Here is a 12494-nt window from a genome sequence, read left to right on the forward strand (position 1 = left end):
ATAGTGTAAAATTTCAGCCATGATAGTCCTGAAGAGTTAAATAAACTGACAATTGAATACACTGATCCGAACATGAATTTCTATGTTCTAAATGAACGACAAATCATAGACAGAGGAAAAAATTACAGAATTCCAATTATGGAGCTACTTAAGATTTGAATTCGTATGAAAAAAGAAGAAAATAAAATTTCAGGGCAATTTTTTTTATTTATATGTGTATATTAGGTACTCAAAGACGATAATACAGATGGATTTCATTTCTTGAAATACGATTAAATTAGGAGAAAAATAAATGTATACGTATAAACGTGTAAAATAAATAACTTTGTTATTTGTAAATAACTGTTACATTTTCTATATTCGAAATGATCGAAAAAGAAACAATTTATGTCGTTGTAAAATACAAATATTTTTCTAATATGGAATAATTAATTCTTCAGCATCGAATGCTTCTAACACGTTATTGAAGATTTTGACACGGTGTACCAGAAACGTCATTTAACATCGGGGGATTAAAGTAACCGTTATATAGATGCAATCGATATTTCTCTGATTGAAACTGGAATCCATCTGAAACATCTCGATCATTCGCCAAACCTTTCTTCGCTAAAAATCATATCAAAGTTCGTACCGTATCGAATAAAAAGAAGAAAGTCAATACGCCCTATGTGCGGAATAGGAAAGAACGCGTAGAGCGAAAGTGCTCATCAACATAAAAAAAAAAAGGGAAAAAGCTCGATCCATCGGGCAGCTCCATCCAATAACTGAAAAAGCATGGTCTAAGGGAGATGATATCCATCCTTGCAGAAACTCTGGAGAAGCATCCGAGCGTGTACACGACATCGACGGCCAGCCAGGCAGAGACATCCGATTCCGACCAGTGCTCGATCAGGACGCAGATAACGAATTCCCAGCCAAACACACCTGGAACTGACATAATCGATCCGCCACCGTTGTACGACGTTTGCGATTCCAGCGATTCCTCCAAGACACCGGCGCGTCCGAGTTTCCTCGATCTGTCCGCGCCTCAAGGGAAGCCACATTTTCAGTTTTGCAACTTGGACTCGGATCTCGATTATCCTGGCGGCGTGGAAGCGATCATCGTGGAGGATGAACTTGGAAACAAGGCAACCGAGACCGATTACGAGCGTCTCGAACCGAACGTATTGTCCAGCAACGAACACGACAGCGATTTGCCCTCGGAGCCAGCTTCGATGCCACCGTTGCTCTCCTCGACGAGCAGTTCGAGCGCAGCAGCATTTAGCTACAAAAACCCGGCTTATCAGAGCGCCAATCCTGCCTGTGGCGCCGGCATTGACACCGTGGCGAAAAACAAGGCTACACACTCCAGTGATCAGGATATACCAGGTTCCTAAATTTTCTCATGAGACGGGAATTTTTCTAAACGAGGTGACTGGAATTGGTGTGCGAATGTTAAGAATTTGCTTTTGATTGCTCGGTAGATTTACCTTCTTGGTAGGTTTGCGATAGGTTCGCGCTTGGAAAAAATGTTTAACTTCTTATTAGGAATTAGGAAATTAACACTAGAACTACCGAAACAGTGAACATAACAGAATGGCAACAAATTTGTTATTTTTCCGATTACTAAAAATGTATAGGAAAAATATTGATGTTCAGTTTTATTAAAACAAAAACTAATTACATATATGTGCTTATTTATTTTCGTCATATCGCCTTAATTCTAGTTATTTATGTACGTATATCGTATTTAGGTAAAATAAAGGTCGTTGGTTCTAATGTTAATGAAATTCTTTATAACTGCGTGATAGGTGAGTCTATATTTCACGTAATTCGACCGATATTTTCATAAGAATCAATGAAATTCTTTATATGTGTGTAAAAGAAGGTGGACCCTTTATGACACAATTTGTAAATGTGACATCCAGTCAATAACGAAAACTAATGAAATTAAGAAAGTGAGTCTATCAATATATTTCCATATGGAGAAAAAATATGGGAAAATTATCATTGAAAGATATTATTAAATAGTAAATTCACACAGCAGTTCCAGTCATCTCGATTTTAATAGCGTAGTTTGATCAAGCAAAGTGATGTAAATTTCAAGGCAAATTTTTATAAATAATGTTTGTAGCATTATCCTTAGTAAAGCGTAAATACGGTATTTATGAAAAATTTATAAGCGCAAAAATTTGCAGATTACGCATAATATGAAATATTCAATAATATTTAGCAGATTCAAAAAAAAAGAGTAAAAAAAGAGTCTTATAATTAGTCAAGAATACTATACACCATAAAATAACGAGGATCAACGAATTAGCCTCCTTTCTATTTATCTATTTGAATATGCGCTTGAAACTCCACTTTTGTTCATGCAAAGACTAGCTTTGATAGTATTTTCTACTAGTTAAGTTCGTTTGTTCATTGATACAATGGGAGGATAGAATCGGTGTGGCTTTGTTGATTAAAGGGGATTTATCGAATGTTCCTGTTAAAAGGATTAGGAGAACAATTGATTCGATTGCAATACTCAGTCCTTCATATTGATTCAAAGGATTCCGGGTCGATTTCATTTAAAAATAGTTGAAGCTCAAATTAAATTGATGAAACTAAATTGATAAAAGATAAATTCTTTCATTAGATATATCTTGTTTACCGCTTCCAGTTTCTTTCTTTCTTCGAGATAAGAAGGTGGAAATAAAGCATTGAAACAATTCTTGAAACACACTTCGATATTATCAAAGAAAAGATTTTTTTCACGATGAACGCTTACAGTAACAAATTAACCTTTGAACACAGATTAAGAAAATTCTCCGTGATTACTTGTAAAGCGAACGAACTTACCAATTTCAATGATGCTGAAACATATAGACAAGGTCAATGTTCTGAACAACTTTTCTCTAGACATGTTACGGTCGCTTTATAGTTCCCGAGACATACATAAGCGAAAGATTCTGTTTCGACGACGATGTCACGGTTCTAAAAATCAAATATCACGGCTACGATGTTCCTAATTTCAAATGACGATAATACACATAATACAGAGCTTGATGTGAATTGAATCTGTCTTATTATTTTATATCTGAGCTTATTACACAATAGCGTTATCAGGCGTCTCTCGACGCGATCGACCGAATGATTATCTAATCCAAATCGAAACCATTGATTGTTTTTTCTTACGTGAGTTGAAAATGATTATCGAAGATGAACTAGGTTGGCTCGTATGAAAGTACGAATACCACGAGATGATTTCTTCTGTGCTACAATGAAGCGTAATCGTAACGTACATCAAACCGAAGCTTTTTACGACTATCTCGGAAAAAAAATATCCAAAGCCGAGTAGCACGAACAGAGAGAAATTATTCAGAATGTTGATTTTATCAACATATTTCAAGGTCATTGAAATCGATGAGATCGTCCACTTTGTAAATAATTATCGAGTTCTCCGCCTGAGTAATTTAAATTCCCATATAGATATCTTAATGCTCATCGGTCGTTAATTTTATTTCGATATATATGTATCTAATTATTCATTTCGGTGTAATTTATTTCACTGTAATTACTCGATATCAAATAATTAACAATGAGAATAAATTTAATATGAAAATCATCGAACGGACTATTTCAACAGAACGTCCAATTAAAAAATACAAATCACAACTTAAACGAGAAGTATCAACTTTTAAGCGGATTACAAGGAATTGCGGCAACGAGTTTATTATCTTATCTTCCAGTATAGTACGAACGTGCAATATCTTCTTACAACTATATCGTGTTACCTTGATTTCGTATACAACATTCACAATCAGTTCAGTCACTTGCACGCGATCAGTTCACTCAATAATTGTTCAATACCTTTATTCCAGATCGTGACCAGTTAAATCATTCGTTATTCCATTGTCTGGCATTTTTCTTTTTATTTATATATACGAATAATCGATATATAGGTTGATTGTTGTGCGAAAAATTTGCGACGTGAAAGTGCGACATGAAAGATCACACACACGAATAATTTAATTTTCAACGAAGGAATATAGGTCAGTCTACTGTGTCAATAGTAATTATATTACATTTCATTCACATTGAAATTTAACTAACAATTCATTAATTAAGTGATTTATATATATACACATATATAAACGCAATTTTCGTGAAAAAGTCTCTACATATTTCTTCTTACTTTTTACTATTAACAAGGTGTTTCCTCTGCAAAAAAGAAACATGTGCAGATTTTCGTGAATAATTGTACGACGCTCGGTTTAATCAAGAAGCTATTTTACGTGAGCATTTTGAACGATTCTTCTCGATAATTGTAACAGCACTTTTAATTTCCCATGTGCATTGTGTTCCCAATAACCGAGTGTGTCGCAAGCACGGTTGTTTCCGAAGGGTAATTTAGCTAATTGTAACGTGCCGACCGGTCGAAGCTCATCTGAAAGAATTTTCGCAACCCCTACCTAATCACGCACGGAAATGCAGTGAGTGCCACTCGCGTCCGTATTCTCGTCCATTTTCTCGCATTTGGGGAAAACCAGTCAGAATGCATATTTTCCAAGCTTCCGTTTTCGGCCTTGCTGGACGTCCGGTCGAGCCAAACGCAGTCACGAAATTTCGAATTAATCGACATCGTTCTCACGAGTCGTGGGAGAAGTTTAGAATCGTTTCGATCCTCTCAGCATTCGGAGAGAACAGTCTCGTCTGAGTTTTCGACTCGTTGACAGTCTTGGCCGAGCTTCCTATTTTCAAATCGAGTTCGATTCTTAGTAATCGTAGAGTCAAGTATCGTTGTGACCATTCGTAACGATCCTTCGTGATTCTTGTCTCAGCGGTCGGAGACGATTCGAAATCCTCTTATCGTTCGGAGAAGAACAGCCCTTGGTGTCGTTGACAGTTCATCGTTCATTCAACTGCCACTCTCTCTCGCGAATCCAAGATTAATTGGGCGTGCAACAAGTACAGCGCAGTGTAATCGACATGGAACACGCGCACTTAAATCTTTTTCGATTCTTCGAGTCGAATCCTCGTCTAAGAAGAGGCAGAATGTCTGGCACATCACAAACAACCGGACACAATCGAGGAAAACATAAGGAGGAACAAGGCGACCATCCTTCTTCGTTTCGTTCGTAATTAACGCGCGTATTTTTCGGTTCGGAAGCGTCTCTGTGCTTGTATAACACTGTCGTCGTCGACCAACGCGTTCACGAACTTAAAAGCAAGCGGCGCGTATGCAAACATCCGTCGACGTGTCTGTCGGAAATCGACCGAAAATCAACTAGATTACGTTGGATAACGCGTTCTTGAACGCGATCCACTCGCACCGAGACTCGAACAACATTCAGAAGTTGAACTATCTTCGTCTGTCTCTATCTGGTAAGGCGAAATCGGCAGTCGAGTCCTGTGGCATCAACAAGGACGATTTTAAAGCAACCTGAGAGCGGTTGCTTAAGAAATACAATAACAACACGCGCTTGTTCTTCGCCACGTCGCGTTATTAACGACAGCTCATCGAAGTCGATCCGCGATCACGTTCGATCGTTGCGTTTATTGGGACGCCCAGGGATAACACACAAGGAACGACCTGCTGCCAACATCACCATGAACAACAAGACGAACCAGAAAACGCGAAAAATCTGGAAGCGAGTGATGGCTTATTGCGATAAAGTTGAACGAGGTATTCAGGAACGCGTCATACTGTCGCAAACAGCAATTCGATCCGAAAGCCGCGATCAAAAAGCAGTTCGCGCCGCGATCACGCACATTCAGGTGTAGGGGCAAGTATCTCAAAGAATCGCGCTTCAACAAGCAACGACGCAAGAGGACAAACGTGGTGGATTCCTACGTTCGCGCTAAGAAGCGAAAAATACACGCGGGTGTTGTCGTTGCCACGGCAGACTTCCATGATGCGCGTTTACGTGACAATTCCGAACGTTACATCGTCGCATTATCGTTCAACGAGAAGAGGAACCAGCTGGCAGAATCGCGAACACGTGCTCCGCATCGATTATTCCTCTTGCTCGAACGAAATCTCAATGACGATCCGAAATTGAACGCAGCTATGTACTGTGCGTTGCTAGAACATGGCGTAGGGGCAAGGGGAATACTGTTCTGTATTGTTTATCGTCAGGCCTGGTCTGTACTGCTTTGTTTGTACATGTGTCACTTTCGGCCAATACACGTGCTTATTTTTACGATTGTGTCGAATCTGTACGAAACAACCAATCAGTCCCGCATTCCCTACGCTAGTCATCTTTTCAGCAACGCACAGTACCAGCGATCGACGCGCGAGCTATCTATCGCGTCACATGCTTTGCAAACCTTTGAGCTCGATAACGAAGATTCGAGTAGTTTTCGAATAGCTGTCTGTCGTCAAGTAACGTATTAATGACCGGTCCGGCGCTACGAGAATACTTTGTGTTGCCTTCGCTTTGCTCCCTCAATTCATCGTATGAGCGTTGACGAAAGAGAGAAGATGTGTCGCCAATTCCTCGTTCGTTCGTATCACCGCGCTCAAAAGAATCGTCGTGGGATATGTCGTAACGCCTTTTCTTCGACTTAAACGAAACTTCATCGGAGATTCCGCAAGGGCGATAAGATTCGGAGATTCTTCATCGTCGATGAAATCTCGTGCCGCTTCGTGGCAACCTTCATCGCTTCACTTCACATAGAAAATCGTCGTCAAGTTGTTCGTCGAACACCACTGGAAGCGCGTCGTGGATATTCGTTCACGGGAATCGTTCACGTAAGAAAAATTCAGCACGTTCGCGATCGAAATCTAGTCGATATTAAACTCTCATCCATTATCTCCTCTCTCCTCCGATTCTAACGATCCTGTCGTATTAACCCTGGGTCACCTTTCGATCGGCAATTCGCTTACGAGATTAGCGCAGATAGATTCCCACGCTTTACCTGCCAATCATCGCAAATCGCATTGACAACACATGCAGAAGGTAAAGCAGTTCTACCCGAGACATATAATATACAAGAAGCACGTACATCATCTGGACATTCGACAGAAGTGGACCATAAAGAAACACTGTCCTGGAGTGAGAATAGTATTGTCGTGCTAAAAAAGACGATCTTGCGTCACTGTGCTGGCAATTAGGAAGCGTGGAGCAAACGGTATCACCCACGCCGTCACGGTTCGCGTCATCAACGACGTCTACAAGAGAAACTTGAAACAGTTAGCGCTTCTTCCCATGCAAGATAAAGCATACGGTTAATCCCACGCTTCACACAGGATCTATCGGTATCGGTCAAGTAGCCCTCCAAATGAAACACACTCGATTTTTCCTTGCTCCATTGTCCTTGTTGTTGCTCTATGCAACATCAAACGAATGGACCACCGAGACGTAGCAGACATCAAGAGGACACTGTTCAATGGACATTGGAGCCAGCATAGATAACGTCATGGATCATCGTATCAGCTCCCCGAAGACTTCATTATCAGCGCATCAGTCGTTATCGTTTACATCGACAAGTCGCCCAACGCGGAGACCACGTTACGATCGAAGGATCAAGGACAAAGGCGTGAGGGTATTCCAGCGTAGCTTTTATGACGCTCGCTTTCGCGGACAGGAAGTTATTTTAGAGTCGGGACGTTAGCACTTCGGGATGTTACACAACTATTCGCTTCGGCAATTGCAACAGTGTTTACTTTTAATGTTTCATGTCCACCGTGTTCTCAATAGTCGGGTGGTTATTTCCGAAGGGTAATTTAGCTAATTGTAAGGGTCCGGCCGGTCGGAGCTCACCCGGAAGAATTTCCGTGACCTTTACCTAATTAAATTCGAACCCTCGCGTTCGTCCACGTGTCGCTCACCCTCTTCCGGCCCAGGATCACGTACGGGAGTGCAATTCCCAGCGAACGAGCATGCTGCTTGACCTTTTTCTTGCGTTTGGTGGAAACCAATCAGCGTGCATATTTCCGGCTTCCGTTTTACGCCTTACTGGACGTCCGGTCGAATACAACGTTCATCACGAACGTTCGTATCGCCAATATCATCTGCGCCAGTCATAGAGCAAGAATTTAGTCGTTTAGTCTGTCAGTAATCGGAGAGACAGTCTCGTACGACCTTCTCAACAGCGAACATCTTCTCCATCAGCTGTGGAGTATGAATCGTTTCAGTTTCTCGGCTTTCGGAGAGAACGCCTCTTAGCGTCGTTGACAGATCATCGTCATTCGTTCGACCGTCGCTCTTCCTTATGTATCAGTTAGCCGAGTTCGATTCGGCGGCTAACAAGTACAGCGCAGTGTCATCGGCATCGGACACGCGCGTGTACACGAGGTACTTACTTTAAAAAGCAATTTAACGTAGGTCGCTTTTGCTCTTTTTGTAAAAATAACGCGATTATTCGATTTCAAATGCAACTGAATCAAACGATAACTTACACAACTGCAACCGATTCGAAAATCGAAATCATCGTTTAATGTAAACTTTACGTCGCGCGTTGTGACTTAATTTTATGTACGATGCAGGGAAAATCTTGGGAGCAGAAGATCCCGGCGGCAGCAAGGGTTTGTTGAAGTGGAAAGGCGTGATGTTCGCTCCAGATGATGGAATAGATAAAACTGAAAACAAAGAGGAGAAGCCCACGAGCGCAGCTGCCCGCATTAAAAATGTTGAGCAAGGAAGTGAGGTAAGGTTCTCGTTCAACGAATCGCAGCGAAGCATAATTGATATTGAGTCTATTTATTTGCGAGTCAAATATGTTATATTATGTTACTCTGTTATTGAATGAAAAACTCAGGGAAAAATATTAAGTGTCGAGATATCTTGTTTGAAACAAGTATAGATAAAATTAAACTAAAAAAATCTGTATGTTTCTAGGCATTCAAACGCATTGGGTATTTTAAACGCTCATGAAGAAACTTAAATGTAACACTATCGATGTAAATGATTTCTGTTTATCGTAGCTGTTTAGCGCAGCTTGTTTGAAGCATTATTTCACAATTTGAAGCTCAATAACGTATACATAAGATAGTTTTTGAAATATTTGATTATTCCTTTTCAAATTTTGCAACTTGAATTTTTCTTTCCAAGATAAAATAGCAGACCCTAAATGAATATACAGAATGTCCCGTTCTATAAATAAATATTTGAACTTAATTTACTCTTAATTAATGATTTATAATTTTTTGAATATTATCAATAAAATATCATTATTATGCGTAGAACAGAGTATATAATTAAAAGATTGTAATTCTTCGAAATATTAAAAATCTATTTTTAACAGATAATATACCGAAAGTAATAAATTCGGAACGGCTTAATTTTTATTTCTTTCTAAATTCCTATTTCTTTTTTTTGTTCTTTTTATAAGGAAATTTAACATTTATAGTCAAAATTCGTATATTAGTCGCAACGATAATTATCGTTCTTAAAGGTGTTCATGGTAGAGCTGACACGTGGTTGGAATAGTCGACTGGGATTCAGCTTGCAACCGGAAGGAAACCGTACAGTTATATCAGTGGTGCACCCTGACAGCGTTGCAGCTAAGGATGGTAGACTAAAACAAGGAGATGTGCTTATGATGGTAATATCGCTACTAATTAGCGTTTCATTTTCTACTTTAATATGTACCTTCTTCTTTTAACTGAACATAAATATGCTAACGAAAAGACATGGAATAATTGAAAAAGTCTAAATGATGTTTCCCACTAACTTGTTCTTTAAATTCAAATTACTTTTCACAATCTGTATGGAATATGGCAATTAATTGAGCCATGAGGTGACAATTTCTTAGTCTAAGAAGATTATTCCGTAAATTTAATTTTCAAAGTTTATTATGTACACGTATCATGTATACGTAAGAGCTCTGAAATTAAAAATTAGATTTATATAACTGTGTAAACACAGTTCTTTGTGTTAATAATAGTCATAATGAATAATTGCTTCTTTAAATTATGATCTTCCTTGTTTATTGGAAATAAAGTAATAAAAACGTATCATTCAACAAAAGATAAATAGTAAGTGCGTACAATAACAATAAGAACAGTGATAAAATTACAAAAGAAATGACGTTATTCCTGGAAAATATATATTGTTGCAAAAGTCTATTGTGACTAAGATTTTGCACGTTCGACAAATTAATTCTATTATTCTCGCTTAAAACGTATTATACGTTATTGTTCATATATTATTCATCAGTTGCTCTTCTGCTTCAGGTGAATGACGAAAGCGTGGAACACATGACAACAGCTGATATAATAGATCTGTTGCGCAAAATAAGGGGCTCCATTGGTATCACGGTGATGAGACGAAGCAAACGAGAAAACTCAACGTGACGCTAATCAGATGCATAACCGAAGAACATGATATTTAAAAGCTAGAAGAAAAAGAAGAAACTTTTATGTCCATCACGACACATCTTTTATTTTTCATTTTCAAAAGTAACATCCAACTTACGAACGAAATATCATGACAAAGGTCAATTCCTCCGACTTCGTTTCAATATGAATGTTATTCGCTCATTAAAAGACAATTCATTCGTTAATATTTATAAATGTAAATGAAGTCGACGCGCGTTGGTCGAGTGCAATATATAAATTTCACTGTGAACAAAATTGTAAATATAATACACGAAAATCGAAACCTTAGATGAAACTACATTTTCAGACGTAAGACAGTCCACGCGATTAGTGCGAATTGCATTCGTAGTAACGCCCCATCAGATACTTCAATCTAATTAGCGTATATTTCAGAAGATACATTGTTAACGTAGGTCGGAATAATAACAAGATATCCAGTGTGGTTTATCCTTCGAAACGAACATCCTTAGAGTTCATTTAACATAATAAGACTGCTTTGAGAGTTTTAGAATGTGGCGAAGGTAAAGGAGAAGTAAAATGTTTGCCATATAGATATTTATTTGAAAAATACGAAAATATGATAGTACTCTTTATTTTTCCGTAATCCTTTAAAAACTAGACACCGTGTTTGAATATACACAATTGGCCATCGCTGTTGTACAAGCAGGATAATATTTTTGTAAAGCTTTTGCTCTGGACGAATACGTCTCTGTCCTTCAGAGGATTTGAAACCATAAAAGAAATTCTATGTATTATCGTAAAAACTTTATATATTTATACATCTTGTATGAATATCGCAGAGAGACTATTTAAAATATTTCAAACTTTAATGAAAGTTGTTCTAACGTCATGGAAAAACACTTTTGTTGAAAATTAACTGATATAGAAATTATGCCAATTGGCTTAAATTTTATAAGGAAAGATTCTCGTTGCCACGTTTATCGATCTCTTAGATAAAATAAATACACGTTACTACAAGTTCGTTAACGGTGAGAAGCCTTTAAATATAATATCGTTAAACGGTTAAAATCAAAATTCGAAGGTCCTGTTATTCGGATTTTTTAACGTGTCAGTTAAAAATTTCAATGGGGCGATTAAAATGCACGGTTTCGAATCCTACTCCATTAAAAGTTAACAGATTCGTCGACACGATATAATTGCTTCTTGACAATCCGACGATTGTCCGCTGTAATTAAACGAGAATTTTCTTGAATTCTAAGAAAATGTTACAATGTGATTCATCGTGATAATTTTTTGGAGAAAACAATAAATATATTAATAAGAAGAGATTCTATGATAAATATTCTAATTAGTAGTAAAATATTCCTTTAATCGTGTATACAATTTCTTCGATTAATGTGCACAAAACGCGCTTCTGTGCACTATCTGTAAAAGAACGATCAGAATTCCTCGGAACTTGAATGAAAGCAATCATTTCAAACGTAATAGAGGGAAGAAACAAATCAAACTGGGTAATCAAAGAGTCAATCAAACCATCACGAAAAATATATGACGATACATATAAAGAAAGTAAGTTGTTCATCGCGTGGTTGAACCATCGCACCCATGTAAATAACTGTAACATAGTTTTATCTTACGTTCCCAAAGTTTAAAAACGACAAGATGCAACTCAAACATTTCTAACATATCGTTGCAGATTAGACCGCATACCTGCACGTGCTTGCAAAGCGCAACATGAGAGATGCTTGCAGTGACAAAATACACTCGCAACTAACATATCACATTTTCTTTCGAATAAATAATGTGCCCAATAAATAATTTCCTGTACATATAATGTTATAAATATTACACGCGTATAATGTAAATAAAATCGATATATTATTTGGAAGAAAATGTGACATTTATTGTGTAAATGTTAGGCTGCAACAACATTGTTAACTAATGTTTCTCGATGAAACGATACTATTCGTGTGTATTAACTAATGATAAAAAGAAACTGTATGGAATACAACCGTTAATCGTATCGTAATTAAGTCCTGTATAATAGAAGTTACTTAGGACTGTTTCAATTTTAGAGCCATGCTCTAGATAGTAGCTCACGCAAACGACGTAATAAAACGCTTTTGCTTGACGCGGCAGAAAAGCGCATAAGCTTCCCACGATACGTGAATTGTAAAACTTCACTTTCTAAAACTTGATATTTTTAAGCAATCGAAAAAGCTTTTGTGTGCGCTTCACACTATGC

The 12494-nt window shown here is 37.9% G+C and overlaps 1 protein-coding gene across 1 annotated transcript in view; it reads left to right on the forward strand.

Moving 5' to 3' along the window:
- Positions 1 to 11685, forward strand: part of LOC100742678 — a gene marked incomplete at its 5' end in the record, with an annotated part of 192300 nt that extends 180615 nt beyond the window's left edge. The window contains 4 exons of the mRNA XM_033322743.1: positions 808 to 1368; positions 8456 to 8616; positions 9364 to 9513; positions 10145 to 11685. Coding sequence (XP_033178634.1) covers positions 808 to 1368; positions 8456 to 8616; positions 9364 to 9513; positions 10145 to 10264 — 992 coding nt within the window. The remainder of the gene's footprint in view (positions 1 to 807; positions 1369 to 8455; positions 8617 to 9363; positions 9514 to 10144) is intronic.
- Positions 11686 to 12494: the final 809 nt, after the last annotated feature.

Source organism: Bombus impatiens, unplaced genomic scaffold (assembly GCF_000188095.3).
Source record: "Bombus impatiens unplaced genomic scaffold, BIMP_2.2 scf_0664, whole genome shotgun sequence".
Lineage (NCBI taxonomy): Eukaryota > Metazoa > Arthropoda > Insecta > Hymenoptera > Apidae > Bombus > Bombus impatiens.